The sequence below is a fragment of the Rhinatrema bivittatum genome, chromosome 9 (genome assembly GCF_901001135.1).
Source record: "Rhinatrema bivittatum chromosome 9, aRhiBiv1.1, whole genome shotgun sequence".
NCBI classification, from domain to species: Eukaryota; Metazoa; Chordata; class Amphibia; order Gymnophiona; family Rhinatrematidae; genus Rhinatrema; species Rhinatrema bivittatum.
The window spans coordinates 56,670,983-56,694,024 of NC_042623.1; the positions used below are offsets into that span (position 1 = coordinate 56,670,983).

General features: G+C 47.2%; 1 protein-coding gene across 4 annotated transcripts in view; it reads right to left on the bottom strand.

The window, feature by feature from the left end:
• Positions 1–492: 492 nt before the first annotated feature.
• The window catches only part of LOC115098931 (mucin-19-like), a 308,825-nt gene continuing 286,275 nt past the window's right edge, over positions 493–23,042 (bottom strand). For all 4 annotated transcript variants that reach the window (XM_029616058.1, XM_029616060.1, XM_029616057.1 and 1 more), the window contains 2 exons: positions 19,951–20,040; positions 493–574 (listed from right to left, as the gene is read on the bottom strand). In XM_029616058.1, coding sequence (XP_029471918.1) covers positions 567–574; positions 19,951–20,040 — 98 coding nt within the window. In that variant the 3' untranslated portion in view covers positions 493–566. The remainder of the gene's footprint in view (positions 575–19,950; positions 20,041–23,042) is intronic.

Here is a 23,042-nt window from a genome sequence, read left to right on the forward strand (position 1 = left end):
AGAGGATTACTCCATTCTCAGGGAAATGTATCAAGATAAACTGCACTGCAATGAGAGCCTAAATCTCACTACATGTGAAAAACTTATTAATAACTTCAATGTCATTACTTTTTAGATTTTCTCAGGTTAGAAGATTAGAGGAACAGTCAGCTAAGAAGAGAAGGCGCTAAAGAATGACAAAGCTGGCAATGGGCAATCCTGATAACTTCAGAGAAGGAGAAAATGAATCAGACCTTGAGAAAGGATCAACGCTCAGTTTTCTAAGTAAATGAACGCAGCAGTTATTCTCAAAACAGCATCTTTCTTGGCAAATTTGTATTGCTTGTGTCTTTTTTCTTTGGGGAAAGAACTGTCCTGTTAAGCTCCTTCTCCTGTGCCAAGGTATGTTCAGAAAAACCCACGAACTAAAGAACTACACACAAAGAAAAATTATTTTAAAAATCTTACTGCAATAGTCAGTTCTCCAGGGGCCAAAAGTTACTCCATACTCTCTGCATGTCATTACATAGTTTTCAAATGTTTGGCAAATGGATTCCTCGGGATTTTCAGAGACACAGGCTGCCTTTTCACACATCTAAAAGAGAAAAAAAATTTCATATACGTTATATACATTTCAAGCAAGATTCCCAGGAAGCTTCAACATCGTGAGGACAATTTATTGGCATCTGTTAGAATGTACGATATATTCCTAGATTTACTAACCTTAGTCTATGTGCCTATTTGTAAACCTTTGCGATGGTATATAAATTAGCGACGGTATAGAAAAGTTTTTAAATAAATAAAATTAATACATTTTCAAAGCCATTTAGGAGGCTAAAAAGCATTTTGCCCATATTAGTCGGCCATCTGAAGACTGCTTTCCCCTCAATGAGACTCTAAGTCTGCACATTGTCTCAAAGTGCATGTACTTATTAGGGATGTGAATCGTTTTTTGACGATTTAAAAAATTGTCCGATATTTTTTAAATCGTCAAAAATCGTTACAGTGCGCGATACAATAGAAATTTTCCCGATTTATCGTCAAAAAATCGTTACTTCCCGTTAGTGTCCACTAAAGGGAGTTATTTGGGTGGAGGGCAGGAAAACCGGCACACCAAAACAACCCCTAAACCCACCCCGAGCCTATAAAACTAATCCCTTACCTTCCCCCAACCTCCCGAACCCCCCAAAAACTTTTTACGAGTACCTGGTGTTCCAGTGGGGGCGCGGGGACCGATCTCCCACTCTTGGGCCATCGGCGCCATTTTGGCTACCACTCAAAAATGGTGCCGATGGCCCGATAAAAAAAACCCACCCGACCCTTTAAAAATGACCCCTTAGCTTCCCCCACCCTCCCGATCCCCCCAAAACATTTTAAAATTTCCTGGTGGTCCAGTGGTGGTCCCGGGAGCGATCTCCCGTTCTCGGGCCGTTGGCTGCCACTCATAAAGATGGCACTGATGGCCCTTTTCCCTTACCATGTGACAAGATGGTGCCAGCCATCCAGTGCTGCTACCATGTGACAGGGGTCGGCCAATGGCATGGATATCCTGTCACATGGTAAGGGCAAAGGGCCATCGGCGCCATCTTTATGAGTGGCAGCCGACGGCTTGAGAATGGGAGATCGCTCCCGGGACCACCAGGTAATTTTAAAATGTTTTGGGGGGATCGGGAGGGTGGGGGAAGCTAAGGGGTCATTTTTAAAGGGTCGGTGGGTTTTTTTTTTTATCGGGCCATTGGCGCCATTTTTGAGTGGCAGCCAAAATGGCGCCGATGGCCCGAGAGCAGGAGATCGGTCCCTGCACCCCCACTGGATCACCAGGTACTCGTAAAAAGTTTTGGGGGGATTCGGGAGGGTGGGGGAAGGTAAGGGGTCAATTTTAAAGGGTCGGGCCTCACTAAAAAAAAATTAACGATGTGAATCAGAACCAATTCCGATTCACATCTCCACCGATCAGATTTTTTTCTCCCTCCAGCCAAACCCGATCGTTAAGACGATCGGGCACACGATTCACATCCCTAGTACTTATAGCCACACTGAGGAGGAAAAGGATATGCTCAGATGACATGTTTTCCCAATATTCACATGTACTTTTTCCAGCAACATCATGAACTTTGTACCTACAGCATTGCAAAGCGAGCATCTGAACAGAATTTCCCTTTGAAAATTGGTGTGAAGCCCTCAGGTAATATATGCATGGTCTTTGCCCCCTCCAAGGAACATCCAAAAATACTTTAAAATACTTAGTCATGAAACATTATTTTGGATTATTTTGCATGTTGTTTTTTTTCCTGTGATTTGTAATAAAAATCCAATCTTTTGGAGTTTTTTGCCAGTGCCTGGCCTTGCACAGAAATTATCCACATGTAGAAAAAAAGCTGATCCAGTCAATTTAACTGACATATTTTACCATTCCTCAAGCATAGGTGGCCTGTATGCATCGAATGTACCTTTATTTTGGCTGCATCAACAGATCTCATTGACTATGATCTGTAATTCCCAATACCAAATAAGAGCTACTAAATAAAAAGAATGTCTGCTGATGAAGGTTTGAAATGTTGGCTCTTTTGTGGTATGTAATTTAATGCACATCTAGAGATCCATATTTAGCCACTGTCTGCCTAAACTTTGCAGGTAGATTCAATAGTGTAACCACACAATTGAATTTGGCTGGCTTTCTTAAAGTTAGTCGGCTAACTTTATCCAGCTAACTTTAGGCCAGCTCTTTGGCCTGACCATGTTGCACCTGTCAGTCCACCAAGACTCCAGACCCACGCATGTTATAAAATCCAGGGTTGGCACGCACAAGGGGGTGCACAATTGTGCACCTAGCATGCACTGAGCCCGCCTCGAGCTGCACTACCTTCCCCCGTTCTCTACCCCCCACACCCCACCTTCCGTTCCCTTACCTTCCCCGCCCTTTCCCCCCTACCTTTGATGGCTTCTTTATTTTATTGCAAAACTTACTTCAGCCATGAAGTAAGCTGCGCATGCAGCCAACTGCTCCAGTGCCTGGAGCCTTTGACCCTGCCTGCCCCTGCCCTGCCCTTCCACACCCCTTTAGTAAAGCCCCGGGACTTACGCACGTCCCGGGGCTTTATGTGCATCGCCAAGGCTAGAGCCAACTGTCCCTGTCCGCCTTAAGACACAGAACCACAAAGGATTCTAGGTCCCTGGTGGGTCCCTTCTTAACAGGATAATAGATCAGTGCCCAGAAGGGTTAGTAAGACTCCAGGGAGCTACTCTGAGCACATGGTATGCCCATACAAAATATGTATAACTGCTTTGGATTTTTAAAGCGAGGTGAGTTACTGTCTTTGTTTTGCTGTTTCTATGAGTCCTGTAAATAAACCTTTGTTCCTGACCAAAACAGCCAAGTCTTGCTCTCTTCCTTTGCTGGAGATGGACATGGACATTGTTGCCATTATGGAGACATGGTTCACAGAGTCTCATGACTGGGATATGGCCATCCTAGGCTATAACTTGTTAAGGAAGAACAGAGGACAGAAATGGGGAAGGAGTAGCACATTATATCAAAATAATATTAATGCAACCGAAATGCATGGGACTTGGGATAGAGAAGAAACATTATGGGTTATCCTAAAACAAGATGATGGTTCTTTCATTTACACTGGCGTGGTTTACAAGCTTCCAACCAAAACTGAAGATCTGGCTCGAGATCTGGTGAAAGACATCCAAAAGGTGGGAAAGAAAAGAGAAGTATTGATCGCTGGAGATTTAAATTTGCTGGATATGGATTGGAGTAACTCTTCTGCAGAATCTGCAAGAAGTGGAGAGATAGAAGCAGGGCCATTAGGCGGGATAGGTGGTCACATAGGGTGGTGTCAGTGGGAAGGGGCACCACAGAGTACACGAGGGCACCATTTTCAAAATGCAAAAGAAAGAAGGGGCAACAGCAGTCACAAGAAAGAGAACTGTAAGAGGTTGATCATAACTCTATATATCTAACACTGTCAGAGGCACATTCAACTCAGAGTGGGTTTGAGGAGGGACGGTGTTACATTGGTCTACCTAGGGCAATACAGACCCTTGCACTGGCCCTGGATAGTGGATGCCCTTCAAGGGGCTCTACTCAAACAAATGGTAATGGAAGCCATGAGGGATGGTGTGGCACTCAACTTAGTGCTTACTAATGGGGATAGTGTCTCTAATGTCCGGACAGATTCCCACCTGAGCACCAGTGATCATCAGACTGTATGGTTTGATATTGTACACAAGATACAGAAGTCACATGAAGACCTGAGTTCTGAATTTCAAAATTAACGACTTTGAAAAAATGGGGATGTACCTAGAGGAAGACCTAGAAGACTGGGAGAAAATGGGCAAAGTGGAACAACAGTGGGCCAAATTAAAAAGAGCTATTACAAAGGCAACAAATCTATATGTTAGAAAAAGAAACAAAGATACAAGAAAAAAGAAACTGATTTTATACTCAAAGGAGGTGGGTACAAAAATAAATGCAGAAGGAACAGAATTCAGGAAGTATAATGATTCCCATAAAGAGGAACACAAGGAAGACTATCTGGTGAAACTTAAGAAGATGAAGATAGAAATTAGGAAAGCAAAAGGTTAAGTGGCAGAAAGGATTGCCAAAAAGGTTAAGAGAGGTGAGAAGATATTTTTCAGATACATCAGAGAAAGAAGGAAGGCCCGAAGTGGTATAGCAACATAGAAAGGTGACAAGTAGCAAGGTATAGAAGATGAAGAAATGGCAGAAATATTAAACAAATACTTCAGTTCTATGTTAATGTGAGGGAGTATAAAAAAAAATTCCCTCAAACCACTTTAAAACAGAGGCTAGAGCCAACTGTCCCTGTCCACCTTAAGACACAGAACCACAAAAGATTCTAGGTCCCTGGTGGGTCCCTTCTTAACAGGATAATGGATCAGCACCCACTGGGTTAGTAAGACTCCAGGGAGCTGCTCTGAGCACATGGTATGCCCATACAAAATATGTATAACTGCTTTGGATGTTTAAAGCGAGGTGAGCTACTGTTTTGGTTTTGCTGTTTCTATGAGTCCTGTAAATAAACATTTGTTCCTGACCAAAACAGCCAAGTCTTGCTGTCTTCCTTTGCTGTTCCAGATTCCGTGGCCAGCCCAAAATGCTACACGTGGTGGCAGCAGTGGACTAGGAGGCCTAAAAGAAGGAAACTATAGACACTAGCCCATAGCTACAGCACAGAGAAAAAAACCCACAGAGTTTGTCTCCTGTTTCCCGGGGCCTCCCTAGGGAGCTGATGCAATATTATTCGCAAAAAGCAGGTGCTAACTTTTCAGCACCCGCTTTTTTAATGCACGCATGGCACCTGCAAGGGGGGCGCCATGCAATATGCAAATTAGGGGATCGCACTAGCAAGGAGGCTCTAGGACTTTAGCGCCTCCTTGCTAACGCGACTCTGCGGTTACCGGCGGTCTGCCGGTTATGAACACCAATGCCGATAAACTCGGCGTCAGTTTTCATTACTGCAGCCGGTGCAGTTTTTTCTGCTTTTCTGTACTTTTTTTCAGTGTGCTCAACTGTGCAGTGCTCCAGGCAGGCGTTAATAGAGCAATAAATGTGCGTCTGAGATGCACATTTATCTTTTTGCATTTGCATGTGATGAGCACTACGTCGGACACTTGTTAAATAGGCACTAATCCCCCTATTGCATTAGGGGGTGGATTAGCGCCTATTTAACCCGCGTCCGACAGCGGGTTAAACAGTGCGCTCGGCTGAGTGCAATGTATTGCATCAGCCCCTAGTTTCTCACCCAACAGTGCTACAGACAGGCTAAGGGGGTAGCCCACCTAGGATAGATAGGATTCAAGAAGTGAGGTAAGGCCGGACAGGCCAGCAGGATTTTATTTTTTTTTTCTCTCCTCTTCCGTCCTTTCCCCGGAGAGTCATCTGTCTAGCACTTCCTCTTCCCCAGAATTCAGGCAAATATGGAGCAAATAATACAGGTTCGGGCTTCCGGGCAGCAACAGCTGCAAAATACTTTGCAGACCCAGATCAACCAAGCAGCAAGTGCTGCATGAGCAAATGGCTCAGCAGAATACCTGCTGACTCATGTGGCACAGGCAGTGCAAACGGCAGTGGCTAAATCACCTTCCTTGACCATGGCCTTACTGAAGATGACTCCTGGAGAGGACCCCAGTTTCCTAAAGAATTTTGAGAAAACTGCTAGACGAACTGGCTGGGCGGAGGACAGGTGGGCTGCCTATCTGGGTAACTTACTAATCGAAGACTGTCAAGCTGCTTTCCAGACTGTGAACACTGATGGTGCTGCCACGTACCAGAAAGTTAAGACTGCCATTCTTCAGAGAGCTGGGCTTACCCCAGAGATCTATTGACAAAGCTTCCGATCCAGGTTCCTGCAGGCTGGGGAGAATCCATGAAACCTTTTCATAGACTTCATGATGTCATCTGGAAGTGACTCTACCCAGAAGGAAGAATGGTAAGAATGTCACCAAGACAATTCTCTTGGAGCAATTCCTAAATAGCCTCGGAATGCCCAAAGGACAGTGGGTCTGCCAAAAACTGAATCTGGCACTAGAGAAGGCCTTAGAAGTGGCCGAGGCATACTACCAGGTTCACTCTATACCAGAGACACTGCGCTCCCCTGAGAAGTTATGGGATGGGCATAGAGGTTGACAAGATCCTAAGAATCAGAAGCTCCAGCTGCCAACAAAACTGGCCTGAATGTGACTTGTAATCTAAGGGCCTAACTTGGGGAGACATTCATGTTTTGTTTGTGGAGAAAGTGATCCTATAAATAAACCTTTGTTCCTGACCATAACAACCAAAGTTTGCTGTCTTCCTTGGTTGTTCCAGATGCCATGGCCAGCCCAAAATGCTACAGTTCACTAAAGGCCCTGGAGAAGGAGCATTGCTGGTTAACAAGACCCTAGATGGGAATGGGATAGACACAATTCCTTTTACAAAAGAGAATGTATGGGAAGAGCTAGGAAAACTGAAAGTGGACAAGGCCAAAGTGCCACATGACGTACATCCCAGAATACCACAGGAGTTCATAGATGTCCTGGCAGGTCTGCTGAAAGGCCTATTCAATAGATCTCTGGAAACAGGAGTGGTTCCATGAGATTGGAGAAGAGTGGTTGTGGTCCCACTTCACAAGAGTCGTAGCAAAGAGGAGGCTGGAAACTACAGGCCAATTAGCCTTACAACGGTGGTGGGAAAATTAATGGAGATTGTGCTGAAAAAAAGAAAAGTGCATTGTCTACAATCCAGTAAGTTGCAAGATCCAAGGCAGCATGGATTCACCAGGGCAAAGTCCTGCCAAACAAATCTGATAATTTTTTTTTTGATTGGGTGACTAGAGAAATGGATAGAGGAAGAGTGCTTTACAGAGAGAAGGAACCTCAGAGCTGGTGTTTATTTATTTTTATTTATTAAAAACTGTTCTATACCATCGTTAAGTTATATTACCATCACAACAGTTTACATAAGGGCATGATAATGAACAATATGGGTGGTATAGATTACAAATTAATCATGTGCCATCATAGTACGGTAACAATTTAAAATAATAAACTATGGGCCAGATTTTCAAAGGGGTATGCGTGTATACATGCGTACCCCCCGAAAACCTGGCCCAAATTCCCCCTGAGTGCGCCCCGGTACACATGTAAATACCGGGGGTTTCCTGGGGGGCATTCCGGGGGGCGTGTCATGGCCGGCATGTCATCGGGGATGTTCCAGGGGCGTGTCAGGGGCATGTCGGGGGCGTGTAGCGGTGGCACATCATCGGGGGCGTTCCGGGGGCATGGCCGCGGCCTCCGGACCAGCCCACGGAACGGATCCTGATGCACCGGCGGCCGGCCCAATGCGCTTCGAGCAGGCATAATGTTCAACAAAGGTGGGGGGGGTTAGATAAGGCCGGGGGGTGGGTTGGTAGGGGAAGGGAGGGGAAGGTGGGGGGGGTCGGAGGGAACGGAGGCAGGCTGCGCAGCTCGGCATGCGCAGGCTGCCGATTTTGGGCAGCCTTGCGCGCGCCGACCCCGGATTTTAATGGATATGCGCGCTATGCACGTATCTATTGAAATCCCGCGTACTCTTGTTCGTGCCTGGTGCGCGAACAAAAGTACGCGTGTGCGCAAATTTATAAAATCTACCCCTAAGTGTGTAAGAAAAGCCTGTTTGTTAGGAACATATTAGGCGGTTTGGTTTTAACATTAATCTGTTTGTATAGGTTAATACCAACTTCTATTTTGGTGCATCCTTATCCATCAACTGTTTTTCTCCTTCTCTTTATCTTTGTAAAAAGCTTGTTTAAAAAGCCCGGTTTTCAGATTGGTTTTGAATATTTCAAATTTCTCTGCAGCCTTATTTCGAGGGGCATGGTGTTCCATAGTACGGGACCAACCAATGACAGAGCTCTTTCCCTTACTTGTGTGAGACGTGCTGATTTGACAGAGGGGACAGTTAGTAGAGCCTTATTCACAGATCTCAGGTTTCTTTGTGGGACATGTACGCGCAGTGTGGTGTTAAGCCAGTCTGCTTTTTCATCATGGATTAGTTTATGGATTATACAGAGTGCCTTATATTGTATTCCTTGTTCAATTGGAAGCCAGTGAGGTTCAGCAAGTGTTCCTGTATTGTGGTCACTCTTTTTTTTTGCCAGTCAAAATTCTGTCAGTGGAATTTTGCAGTATTTGGAGAGGCCGAATCGTAGATTGAAGTAGTCCTAATAGAAGGGAGTTACAATAATCTGTGCTTGCGAATATCATTGCCTGTAGAACTGTGCAAAAATTGTTTAGCGTTAATAGAGGTTTTAGTTTTCTCAGGATCATTAGTTTCGCATATCCTTCTTTTATTTTCAGCGATATGTGTTGTTTCATGTTTAGCGCAGGGTCGATTGTTACTCCTAGATTCCTTACTTTTATTGCTAGCTCAGCGGCTTGACTATTTTTTATTGTGAATGTTGGTTGTATATGGTGTATATTTTTACGTTCGAGGTGTAAGAATTCGGTTTTGTCTATGTTTATTACCAGTTCCATCTGGTTTAGGAGCTGTTTGATTATGTCAAGATACATATTGGCTAGTTTCATTGTTTCTTCAATGTTGTTTACAATTGGTAACAATAGCTGTATATCATCTGCGTATATGTAATGTCTCATTCCAAGTCCTGCTCGTAGGTGACATACTGGGAGGAGATAAATGTTAAAGAGTGTTGCAGATAGGGCTGATCCCTGTGGTACTCCAGTTGACAGTAGGGATGTGAATAGTTTATCTGACGATTGAAAATATCGTCCGATATGTTCAATATCATCAGATATCGGGGGGTCCTCGATAGCGATAGGAAACCCCACGATTAATTTAGTGGGTTTTCTTATCGTTATTGGGGGGGGGGGGGGGGGGGGGAAGAAAGGACACAACCTAAAAACACAACCTGACCCTTTAAAATGAGTTTGTTAGTATCCCCCCACCCTCCGGACTCCCTCCAAAAATGTTTAAATACCTGGTGGTGCAGCGGGGGTCCCGGAGCATTCTCCTGCACGCGGGCTGCCATTTTTAAAGATGGCACCGGCCTTCCATTGCTCCTACCATGTGACAGGGACCCGCCAATGGCACGGATGCCCTGTCACATGCTAAGGGCAAAGGGCCATCAGTGCCATTTTGTTTACTGGCAGCCGACGGCACGAGCGCGGGAGAATGCTCCCGGGACCCCCACTGGACCATCAGGTATTTAAAAACTTTTTTTGGGGGGGGGGGGGTCCGGAGGGTGGGGGGATACTAACAAACTCATTTTAAAGAGTCAGCTGTATTTTTTGGTTATCGGCTCAGGCGCAGCCGATAAAAAAAACCTGATCGTACTGCAAGATAGAAATTTCACGATGTGAATCGGAACCGGAATCAGAACCGATACCGGTTCTGATTCACATCTCTAGTTGACAGTGTGACTTTGTCTGAAAGTGTATTTTTGATTTGTACCTCGAAGCATCTATTGTTTAAGTATGATTCAAACCAATTTAATGGTTTATTAGTGAGTCCTATTTCTTTCAGTCTATCAATTAGTATTCTCTGATTTACAGTGTCAAATGCTGCGGATAGATCTAATAGGACCAGAATGTAGTGTGTTCCTGTATCAAATCCTCTTAAGATATTATCTGATAGAGCTAATAGCAAAGTTTCTGTACTGAAGTGTTTACGGAATCCATGTTGTGCTGTGTATAATATCTGTTACTTTCAAGGTGGTATGATGTTTTTGTACTGTTTTTTCGATTAATTTGGCTATTAGGGGTAAGTTGGAGACTGGTCTATAGTTGCTAAGATTTAGGGGGTCGAGGTTCTTTTTCTTAATAATTGGTTTGATTATTGCTCCTTTCAAGGTATCCGGCATTACTCTTCGTCTAGTGAGAGGGTGATGATTTTAGTTAAAGTTGGGGTTATTGTATTGACTAGTTTTTTTAATTCTAAAATGGGTATGGTGTCGATTACATGGGTAGCAGGGTTCAGTTGATTAATCATTTTCTCGACTTCAAAATGTGATACCACCTCAAATTCCAACCAGCTACTGACGTCTCTAGTGGGCATCTTAATCTCTTGTTTTGTATTGTTTGGGATTTTTTTTTCTTAGGTTCTCAATTTTGTCTTTAAAGAATTGGGCTACATCGTTGCATTGGTTTTCTTGTAGGGTTAAGTGATTGTTAGTATTGTCGCTTGTTAGGTTCTTTACAATGTTAAATAATGTTCTGGCGTTATTTGCAAATCTTTCTATTTTTGAACTGTATGTTGTGGTCCGGAAGTGGATCCTTGGGCCGACCGGCAAAGAGAGACGATCGGTAGGAAGACACTTGCAGCCGGAGCCATATCTTCACCTGGAAGTCTGTGACCCCCCCCCCCCCCCCCCCCCAGAGTAGCTGTCGAGGCCCGGACCACTAGGACTTAGGTGGCTTCGCCCTGAAAGCACGTGGTCCCCCCAGGAGGAGCCTGTAGGGACCCGGGCCGCTGGGACTTAGGAGAGCAGCTGGAAGCAAGCGAAGTCCAGGACCAGACCAGGATCAGGGCAGGCGGCAGAAGACAGAGACGATGAGACGGACCAGGATCAGGGCAGGCAGCAGAAGTCGGAGACGATGAGACGGACCAGGATCAGGGCAGACAGCAGAAGTCGGAGACGATGAGATTGACCAGGATCAGGAGTACCAGAACAGGCAAGCAGGATCAGGAACAGTGGAACAGGCAGGCAGGATCAGGCGCGCTGGAACAGGCAGGCAGGATCAGGAGCGCTGGATCAGGTAGGCAGGAACTGCAACTCACTACTCCTGGAGCGACAGCGTTGCAAGGCACTGAGAGGAGTCAGATGCCGAGTTAAATCCCCCTCGGCGTCTGACGTCAGTCCGGGGGTGGAGCTGGCTCTTTGCGCCAGAGGCCCTTTAAAAGGGTTCCCTCTGCGCAAGCACGAGCCCTAGGAGTGGGGCCACCCATCTTCCGATGGCGTCTCCCTCGTTGGAGCGCCGCGGGCTAGGCCGCAGCAGAAAGCAGCGAAATCGCGGCCGGGCATCCCCTGGTGACTGGAGTGAGGTAAGGGGCCGTCGCGAGGGAGCACGACCGGTACCGCAACAGTACCCCCCCTTTACGCCCCCTCCGCAGGGGTCCAGGTTTCCCGGGGTTATCCCGGTGGAATTGGGCCAGCAGGAATTTGTCCAGAATATTTCGAGCGGGCTCCCAAGTGTCTTTTTCGGATCCACACCCCTCCCAAGCCAGAAGATATTCCCAACGACGGTTGTGGAACCGTATGTCCAGTACCTTCCGTACTTGGAATGTGCTGTCTTCGGCCGTCGAGGCGGGATCTGGTGTCGGGTGATGGAAGTGAGAGAGTACCACTGGCTTCAACAGAGATACGTGAAACACGTTGTGCACGCGTAGCGAGGAGGGCAGACGGAATCTATAGGACACCAGGCCTATCCGTTCTGCCACTTGGAAGGGACCTCAGTATCTGGGTGCCAACTTTCGAGAGGATGCAGGCAGATGGAGGTTCTTGGTGCTCAACCAGACTTTGGTGCCGGGCAGGAAGACTGGTGCCGGGCGTCGATGTCGATCAGTGACTCTTCAAGCTTTATCAGCTGCTGTCGAGAGTCGTTGTTGGATAGCCTTCCAGAAGCGGTGGAGTTGGAGAGCTGACGATTGTGCCGCTAGTGAGGGGATGGTGACATGAACTGGCATGGGCAGCCTGAGCTGACGGCTGAAAACGGTCTGGAAGGGCGATAGTCCGGTAATCGAATGGGTGTGGTTATTATAAGAAAATTCGGCCCATGGGAGAAGAGCTGCCCAATTGTCCCATCTTTCGGAGATGAAACTGCGGAGGAAGGTCTTTAGAGAGCGATTAATTTGCTCAGTCTGTCCGTTACTTTGTGGGTGAAAGGCCGTTGACAGGTTTAACTGCACCCCAAACGTTTTGCAGAGAGCCTGCCAATACCGAGCGGTGAACTGCGGGCCCCGGTCGGATACTATGCTCTGTGGGAGGCCGTGAGCCCAGAAGATGTGCTGAGAGAACAGAAGGGCCAGCTCAGGTGCCGACGGGAGTTTGGGCAGAGGTACTAGGTGGACCATTTTAGAGAAACGGTCAAGGGTGACCCAGATCACGGTGTTTCCCTCCGAGGGTGGTAGGTCCACCACGAAGTCCGTGGCGATGTGAGTCCACGGTACTGTGGGTATTGGCAGAGGTTGTAGTAGGCCCCACGGCTGACTGTTGATAGGCTTTTGCCTGGCACATACTGGGCATGACTCGACATAAAGCCGTACATCCTGCTGCACCTTGGGCCACCAATAGTATCGGTTAAGTAGGTCAAGGGTCCTTTCTCTGCCGGCGTGACCGCCTGTGAGAGAGTCATGAGCCCACTCAAGAACTCTTCTCCGGTCTCTTCGTGGAACAACCACGCTCCCTTGCGCGGAGACGGTGGTGCTGGCTAGGCTGATCTTGGCTGGATCAATGATGTATTGCGGCGGGTCCTCCCTTTCTTCTAGGATGGCATTGCGGGACAAGGCATCCGCTTGCACGTTCTTCGATGCTGGACGGTATTTGAGCACGAAGTCGAATCGACTGAAAACATGGACCAGTGGGCCTGGCTGGGGTTGAGTCGCTGGGCCTGGCTGAGGAATTCCAAATTTTTGTGGTCGGTAATAGACAGTGATCGGATGGCTGGCCCCCTCCAGCCACTGCCCTCCACTCCTCAAAGGCTAGTTTGATCGCAAGTAATTCCTTATCCCCTATTCCATAGTATTTTCGGCCGGGGTGAATTTTTTGGAAAGTAGGAGCATGGTAGGAGACGTCCAGTACTGGAGATCTGAGAAAGGACCACCCCCACGGCTATGCTAGAGGCATCCACCTTGACAAAGAAGGGCCGTTGGGGATCCGGGTGGCGTAAGCAGGTGTCCAGTAGGAAGGCCTCCTTTAGCTTGTCGAACGCTTCACAGGCATCGGGGGACCAGTCTCGAGCGTCTGCGCCCTTTTTTGTGCCAACCAGTTGGGAGTATTGGGGTATGAAGTGCCTGTAGAAATTAGCGAACCCCAAGAAGCGCTGCAATGCCTTTAGGCCCACCGGCCAGGGCCACTTCTTGATTGCAGACACCTTTTCCAGATGCATGTAGAATCCTGTTGCAGAGATAATATAGAAATGAAATGAAATGACGGCAGAAGAAGACCAATCGGCCCATCCAGTCTGCCCAGCAAGCTTCACACATCTTTCCTTTCATACTTATCTGTTTCTTTTGGCTCTTAGCCACCCTTGGTTCTATTTCCCTTTCACCCCCACCATTAATGCAGACAGCAGTGATGGAGCTGCATCCAAGTGAAATATCAAGCTTGATTAGTTAGGGGTAGTAACCGCCGCAGCAAGCAAGCTACTCCCATACTTATTTGATTACCCAGACTATGTTATTCAGCCCTTATTGGTTGTTTTTCTTCTCCCCTGCCGTTGAAGCAGAGAGCTATGCTGGATATGCGTGAAGTATTAGTTTTTCTTCTCCCCTGCCGTTGAAGCAAGAGAGCTATGCTGGATATTGCGTGAAGTATTAGTTTTTCTTCTCCCTGCCATTGAAGCAGAGAGCTATGCTGGATATGCGTGAAGTAATTAGTTTTCTTCTCCCCTGCCGTTGAAGCAGAGAGCTATGCTGGATATGCGTGAAGTATTAGTTTTCTTCTTCTCCCCTGCCGTTGAAGCGAGAGCTATGCTGGATATGCGTGAAGTATTAGTTTTCTTCTCCCCTGCCGTTGAAGCAGAGAGCTATGCTGGATATGCGTGAAGTATTAGTTTTTCTTCTCCCCTGCCATTGAAGCAGAGAGCTATGCTGGATATGCATTGAAAGTGAAGTATTCATTGAAAGCCACATTATTATCAACAAATATGAATAAGCCTAATAATTGGTAATACCTATAGCTTATGAACTCTCTGTTAATTTTACATACTCTTACCCACCCATGTTTTTTTTTGTTTGTTTGTTTTTTTAAATTTAATTTGGAGATGGCAGCCCTCCATCCTTCTGCTCCGTGAAGGTGGAACACCAACCACTGGCATCCCGCTCCGTGAATGCCTCTGTGGCTACTGCCACTCCATGCAGTGTTTTGCTGCCTCCTCTTTATACACGTCCTCTAGACCTGATGGATCCACAATGTTTATCCCACGCCCCTTTGAAGTCCTTCACAGTTTTGGACTTCACCACTTCCTCCGGAAGGGCATTCCAGGCATCCACCACTCTCTCCTTGAAGAAAATACTTCCTGACATTGGTTCTTAGTCTTCCTCCTGGAGCGTCAGCTCGTGACCCCTGGTTCTGCTGATTTTTTTTTTTCTGGCGGAAAAGGTTTGTCGTTGTCTTGGATTGTTAAAGTTTTTCAAGTATCTGAAGTCTGAATCATATCACCCCTGCTCCTCCTTTCCTCCAGGGTGTATATTAGGGATGTGCAGAGCAAAAGTTTAAGTTCATATGTCCATAAGTCGAAAGGGGGTCCCCATTTGCGGTCAATATGGACATATGGAGAATTCCATAATTTGAGTCTATGTCCATATGTGCAAATAAAAATTTAAAACCCCTCACCCTCCTTAATCCCCCCCCCAAGACTTACCAAAACTCCCCTGGTGGTCCAGCGGGGTCAGGACGCCATTTCTGAACTCCTTTGCAAGGAGCACGTGACATCGGCGTCACGTCGGAGTGACGCGGCATCACATGATTCCCCGCGCGATCGCTCCGGGGTCAGGAGGCCCCCCCCAAGCTGGCCAAAAGTTCCTTTTGGGTGCAACGAGGATCCCGGAGCGATCGCGCGGGGGATCACGTGACGCCGCGTCACTCCGACGTGACGCCGACGTCACGTGCTCCTTGCAAAGGATTTCAGAAATGGCCTCCTGACTCCCTGCTGTACCACCAGGGAGTTTTGGTAAGTCTTGGGGGGGATTAAGGAGGGTGAGGGGTTTAAATTTTTTATTTAGGATCAACAATCGCGATTTCCAACTTATTCAACATAGCTATGTTGAATAAGTTGGAAATCCGATCGTTTACGCCTCATCACTTTTTAAGTTAAAAAAAAAAAAAATAAGTCGCGTTTTACATTTAAGTTCAAACGAATGCACACCCCTAGTGTACATATATCCGAGGAACGGCAGTGACTCTTGTTCAAAAAGGCACTTCTCCAGCTTCGCATACAGGTGGTTGTCTCGGAGGATCTGGAGTACTTGTTTGACCTGCCGCCGGTGGGAGATCAAATCCTGGTAATAAATGAGGAGGTCGTCTAGGTACATGATTACACAGGAATATAATAGCTCACGGAGTGCCTCGTTCATTAAATGTTGGAACACGGCGGGTGCGTTACACAACCCGAATGGCATGACCAAGTACTCGTAGTGTCCGTCCCGGGTGTTGAAAGCAGTCTTTCATTAGTCCCCGGTACGAATTCGAACCAGGTTGTATGCTCCCCTCAAGTCCAAAGCCTTAAATTGACGTGATCCTTAGAGGTGGTTCATGGGGTTGCGTGGGAAGCTGAAGTTGATGCACCAGTTCGTGGGTGATAAAGTTCCCACCAGCCCCTGAATCTGTGAGGGCCTGCGTCTCGAAGATTCCCCCCCCCCCCCCCCCCGGGTACCTCAGGGTTATAGGTTCTGTACATTGAGGAGCGGCGTTAAGACAGCCTAGGAGGTGCTCCTCAATTGCTCCTAGGCGCGAGAGTTTTCCGCCCGTTCTTTGCATTGGGATAGAAAGTGTCCCTTGCCCCCACAATAGAGGCACAGCCCCAAGTTGCGGTGGTGACGCTTCTCCTCGAGAGTCAGGGACATCCTTCCCAGTTGCATGGGTTCTTCAGGGGACTGTTCAGGAGGAGCATTTTTACTCCGGGGCCCCGGCGTTAGGGGTCTGGAAAAGACAGGAGCCAGAGGAGCCATTTGCCGAGGGGTCCACCCTTCTTTGGCTCTCTGCTGGAGGCAGCGGTCGATGCGTCCCGCTACCTCAATGAGTGCATTGAGGTCTTCGGGAAGATCCCGGGCAGCCAGTTCGTCCTTAATCCTTGCGGCCAGACCTTCCAAGAATATTCCCCGCAGAGTGTCGTCACGCCACCCGACCTCGAGCGTAAGAGTGCGGAACTAATGCACGTAGTCCGCCAGGGTCCGGGTTCCCTGCCGAAGCTGGAGTAGCTCCGAGGGTGCAGAGGTCAGGCGGTGCGGGGTTCATCGAAGGCCAATTGAAGTTCTCCACGAAAGCGGCCAGGTTGCTTAATACGGAATTGTTCCTCTCCCACATAGGAGAGGCCCAGTTCAGAGCCCGACCGTCCAATAGCGAAAAGATATACGCCACTTTGACTGAGTCTGTAGGGAACTATGCGGGTAGGTGTAAGGAGAACCACACAAAACACTGGGTTAGAAAGCCCCGATACGCCTTGGAATCCCCAGAGAAGCCGTGAAGGCGCTGGAAGCTGTGTGGGGAGCGTGGATAGTTACCACTGGAGCCGGGGTAGGTTCCCGTATGGGTTCTGGTGGCGTGGCGTCCATCCGGGAAGCAAGCATTCTACTGTGGCTGCCAGGGCATCCAAGACATGCTGTTGCTGCTGTAGCCATTGTGCAAGTCCAGGTATGGCCTGGAGGCCCGCGAGGTCTGCCGGATCCATGGTCCTTGCAAACTGTTGTGGTCCAGAAGTGGATCCTTGGGGCCGACCGGCGAAGAGAGACGATCGGTAGGCAGACACTTGCAGCCGAGGCCGTATCTTCACCTGGAAGTCCGTGAACCCCCCCAGAGGAGCTGTCAAGGCCCGAACCACTAGGACTTAGGTGGCTTCACCCTGGAAGCCCGTGGTCCCCTCAGGAGGAGCCTGTAGGGACCTGGGCCGCTGGGACTTAGGAGAGCGGCTGGAAGCAAGCAAAGACCAGGACCAGACCAGGATCAGGGCAGGCGGCAGAAGTCGGAGATGATGAGACGGGACCAGGATCAGGGCAGGCAGCAGAAGTCGGAGACGATGAGACGGACCAGGATCAGGAGTACCAGAACAGGCAAGCAGGATCAGGAACAGTGGAACAGGTGGGCAGGATCAGGAGCACTGGAACAGGCAGGCAGGATCAGGAAAGCTGGATCAGGTAGGCAGGAAACTGCAACTCACTAGTCCAGGAGCGACCGCGTTGCAAGGGCACTGAGAGGAGTCAGACCGCCGAGTTAAATCCCCCTCGGCGTCTGACGTCAATCCGGGGGTGGGGAGCTGGCTCTTCGCGCCAGAGGCCCTTTAAAAAGGGTTCCCTCTGTGCGTTGCGTGAGCCCTAGGAGCAGGGCCGCCATCTTCCGATGGCATCTCCCTCGTGGGAGCGCCGCGGGCTAGGCCGCAGCAGGAGCGGCAAAATCGCGGGCCAGGCGCCCCCTGGGACCGGAGCGAGGTAAGGGGCCCGGTCGCGAGGAGCGTGACCGGTACCCGCAACACTGTAGTATTTCTTTTTGTGTCTAAAATTGTTTTTGTAGTATGCTAGATGTTTTCTATGTTTTGTTAAGGTTCTCAGTTGTTTTTGTTATTTTTCCATTCTTTTTCTTTCCTTCTCAGTATCCATTTTGCTTCTTAGCTTTGGTTCATTAATGCGGGCCATTTTTAGAGGGTTTAGTTCATTAGCTAAAGAAGTAGTTCTGTTCAACCAGTCGGTTGTAACGTTGTGGCTATTTATGTAGTCAATGTGTGTTAATTCTTCAGTTAATTTGTCTTTAAGAGTATCTGTGTTGAAAGGGGGGGCGGTATGAGAATTCACAACAGTTGACAGTAGTGTTGTGAATCGTTTTTTGACGATTTAAATATCGTCCGATATATTTTAAATCGTCAATACAATAACAATTCCCCCGATTTATCGTCAAAAAATCGTAATCGGGGGAAGGGGGAGGGCGGGAAAACCGGCACACTAAAACAACCCTAAAACCCACCCCGACCCTTAAAATAAATCCCCCACCCCTCCCGAACCCCCCCAAAATGCCTTCAAATTACCTGGGGTCCAGAGGAAGGGTCCCGGTGTGTTGTCTACGGCCGGCGCCATTTTGCGCAAAATGGCGGCGCAAAAATGGCACCGGCGATAGACAACACGATTCGACTGCAGGAGGTCGTTCCGGACCCCGCTGGACTTTTGGCAAGTCTTGTGGGGGTCAGGAGGCCCCCCCAAGCTGGCCAAAAGTTCCTGGGGGTCCAGCGGGGGTCCGGGAGCGATCTCCTGCCGCGAATCATTTTTCCATACGGAAAAACGATTCGCATGCAGGAAGTCGTTCCCGGACCCCCGCTGGACTTTGGCAAGTCCTTGTGGGGGTCAGGAGGCCCCCCCCAAGCTGGCCAAAAGTTCCTGGGGGTCCAGCGGGGGTCCGGGAGCGATCTCCTACGCTCCTGACCTCGGGGGACAAAAAACAAAATGGCGCCGGCGCTACCTTTGACCTGTCATATGACAAGGCAAAGGTAGCGCCGGCGCCATTTCTACAAGCACCGGAGGTCCGAGAGTAAAAGATCACACCGGGACCCTTCCTCTGGACCCCAGGTAATTTAAGGCATTTTGGGGGGGTTCGGGAGGGTGGGGGATTTATTTTAAAGGGTTGGGGTGGGTTTTAGGGTTGTTTTAGTGTGCCGGTTTTCCCGCCCTCCCCCCCACTGGACCCCAGGTAATTTAAGGCATTTGGGGGGAGGGGTTCGGGAGGGTGGGGGATTTATTTTAAAGGGTCGGGGTGGTTTTAGTGGTTTTAGTGTGCCGGTTTTCGATTTACATGATTTTCACGATTTTCACAAAACCCTAACGGCGACGATCCGATTCCCTCCCCCTCCCAGCCGAAATCGATCGTTAAGATGATCAATCACACGATTCACATCTCTAGTTTAGAGGAAAGCACCAGTCTAGGAGTTTGTGAAATGTATTAGCAGGACTTCCAGTTTTCTACTGGGAAGGAGTCTGCATCCAGTTTGCAGATACCACTGGGAAATTGCCCAGGGAGTGTGCCTTGTGAAGAGTAACTACTATCATGGCGTGCAGATTTGCAAGTATGTGATTTTCTTCTGGAACTTTATTTCTGTATTGATGTGCACTATTCTAAAGTGTACTTCTTTGTGACTTTTTCTCTGCAATCATGCAATGTGTTTGCTTTACTTTAAGAAGCAGAAGACCTCTGAAGATAGCCTAGGGTCTTTGAAGGACTTTACCTTCCCTTCCTGTTGAAGAAGAATGAAGAGTATGGATCAGAATGTGGCCCCAGCACTCTCCAATGAGCCCCTAAGCCCTGTTAGCTGCCTGGACAGGGCCTATGTAAACATGCATTTTAAAAGCCAGCATGGTAAACTTAGCTAGTCTACCTTCTAAGGTACACAAATATGTAACAGGAAAATAACAGTGTTCCCTGTCTATAACATACTTTGCACTAAAGAATCACATTATTATTTACTGAATTGAATATTTATAATATTCCATTAGACATACATTCTGCATACCCAAGGTATTGTACTGCTAACAAACTGTTCAATTTAAATACCCTCCTGGTACCCTGAGTAAGACAACAACTTCATGGCAGGCGGTAAACGGTGGCTTTTGCAGAGCTGCACAATGGTTCTTTGCAAACATCTCTGGAAGAACAAATATAAATATGCAAATCATAAATGCTTATATTTTATTATTTATATAGCATACCATCAAGGGTGCCTTGCAAGCGTACAGTAAGATACAGCTGAATGAAGTAATCTGGATAATATACAGTCAAGGTAATGATAGTTACTTAAAGCTAGTGATATGATGAAGTGGTTATGGGAATCCTTAATAGTCGAGTTTGTAGCCTGTTCCAGAAAATGAGAACAAAAGGGCCATTCTGGATGTCTGCATGCAGCATTTCCCTAAGCAGAAAAGGGCATGAAAGTGAGGAGATACCAAATTACTGCACAGAACATTCAGGAAAGTGAAATCACAGAAGCACAATGGACACTATCCTGCACAGAATTATTGCCAGGAGTAATCCTCAACAGGACAGATCAAAAATATATTTTCAGCTATCCCTGATCTCTTTGTTGAAGTACCAGATATTCTCTGCAGTTTTGCACAACAGAAGCTGATGTGCGTAAAGGGACAAAAAGAAAGGATAGAAATCAAAATTCATAGAAGTAGTTCAAGGCAAGGCAGCTCATGGAAAGATTGTTTGTTAGTTCTGCATGCCTATGTTTGCATGCAAGTGTATATTACTGACCATATACACAAAATCTAATTTTATTGAACATCTTTCAGTTTTTTAGTGCTTTCCTTTAAAAGAATCACCATCATTTTCCAAGCTTTGTTGCATATGCCTGGATAATTTCTTACGTTCTTTCTTCAATCCTCATTTATTCTTTTTTCCTTTTTTTTCCCTTTTTTTTTCTTTAATTTTTCCTCTTTATTTACCCCATTTCCTTTTTTCCTTCTTATGTCTTACCCTGCCCTCCCTCTCTCCCTCAATAAGGTGCCTCTTCTGTTACCTCCTTCCATGCCCTTAGCCTGTCATCTCTTTCCTCCCACCCACAGTGACTTCACAGGAGAAAAACTGAATATTGACAATGCTCCTCTGTCTTCATAATTTTGACCTGCAGAAAACTAGAGATAAACTTTGTGAGTACTCATTTGTCTAATCTGGATTGCTAAAATAGCCACTGTCTAGATGTCTGACTCCAGACTGCTGGAACAAGCTTTATTCTCCCAGCTCAACCAAGGCATATGCTCAAGAATAAAGCAGAGAAAGAACTGTAAGAATACTCTCAAGATCTACATGAAGAAGTACACATAGACTTCAATTTGAAGGAGACAATATCTGCTATAAGGACCTTAGCAATTTGAAACCCTGTAACATTTACAGGGTGTGGAAAAGTGAGAATAGCCACACCAGCATGTTGCAGACCAAATCAACAGCCCAAGATCACCCTATCACGCTTGGAAGCATGTGCTGAATTTATAACAGTCTGTCAATCCCAGATCAAACTCTTCGGTCTTCTTTGAACAGGTAAGACAGTCATGGAAGACAATCATCCTTGGCTGCAAGAGATTCCCATTGATAAGGCTGGCTCTAATAGGGAATGATCCATAACACAGAGAGGGAGGTGGATGCCTGGAATGCCCTTCCAGAGGGAGTGGTGAAGACTAAAACTGTGAAGGATTTCAAAGGGGCATGGGATAAATACTGTGGATCCATAAAGGCTAGGGGATGGGAATGAAGAGAAAAGCCATGGGGTGGCTTGCTAGAATGGTGGCTACTTCCTGGTGATTTCTACCCTAACTCAATAAGCCTTCACATGGTTAATGCAACTCCAACATTGCTCTCTGCTTCAACGTCAAGGGGAAATGTGGAAAAGAGGATTTGCATTCAGACAACAACCAACAAGGACTGAACTATACTGTCTGGGTAAACAAATAAGTGTGGGAGTAGCTTGCTTATTGCAGTGGTTACTGCCCTAAACCAATTAAGCCTGATACTTCACTTTGAATGCATATACAGCGGTGCTCAATGCTTCAAAGGCAGGGGGAAATATGGAAAAGAGGATTTACATTCAGAAAACATCCAACAAGGCATTGACCTTGATCTGTGCAGTCTGGGTAAACAAGCATCGGGGTTACTTGCTTGATGCGGCAGTTACTACCCTTAACCATTAAGCCTTATGCTTCACCTTTGATGCAACTCCAACATTACTCTCTGTATCAATGGCAGGGGGTGGCAGGAAATTTGAATCAAGCAGTTACCAACAAGGGCCCTGAAATTGGTGGTCGGTGAAACAGATAAGTATGGGAAAATAAATGTGGGAGCTTGCTGGGCAGACTGGATGGGCCATTTGGTCTATTTCTGCTGTTATTTCTATATTTCTATGCTAAGTACAATTTTAGGGGCAACAGTTTATGCACCTGGAAAACGGCAAATTTTCAATCAGTACTAAGTAAATATTTAAAACTCTATGGGGCAGATTTTAAAAGGGTTACGCGGGTAAAAACCCTCCTGCACACGCCGAGCCTATTTTGCATAGGCTCGGCGATGCGCGCAAGCCCCAGGATGCGCATATGTCCCGGGGCTTTAAAAATTGGGTGGGGAGGGGCGGGGTAGGGGTGGGAGTGGGCATGGCCAGAGGCCTCGCAACTGCCACTGGGCCAGGGGATCGCGTGCCGGCTCTCGGCTGGCGCGCACAACCTATGCCTGCCCGGAGGCATGCGTAAATACTAAAACAAAGGTAGGGGGGGATTTAGATAGGGCTGGGGGGCAGATTAGAAAGGGGAAGGGAGGGGACGGTTGGGGGGGGGGGGGGGCGGAAGGAAAGTTCCCTCCGAGGCCGGTTACAAAATCTGGTCCTATCTGAATAGCAGAGGGGATGCTAAAATAAACTGCCTGGCTAGAGGCTTAAATTTTGCATGGTAAGGTATGGATAATTTAGATGTGTAAACATGTTGAAAATTATCTCAGTTTCCAATTCTAAGACGATCCACTCTTTGGAAGCCAGTTATCTAGCTATGCTCATATGTATAACTTGGTTTTGAATATTTCTTAGTTATTTTCCTGGTTCCTTCCTTTGGAGATCTAGCTTCCTAATTCAGAAACTGAATCAGAAAACACTTTAGATTTAAATCA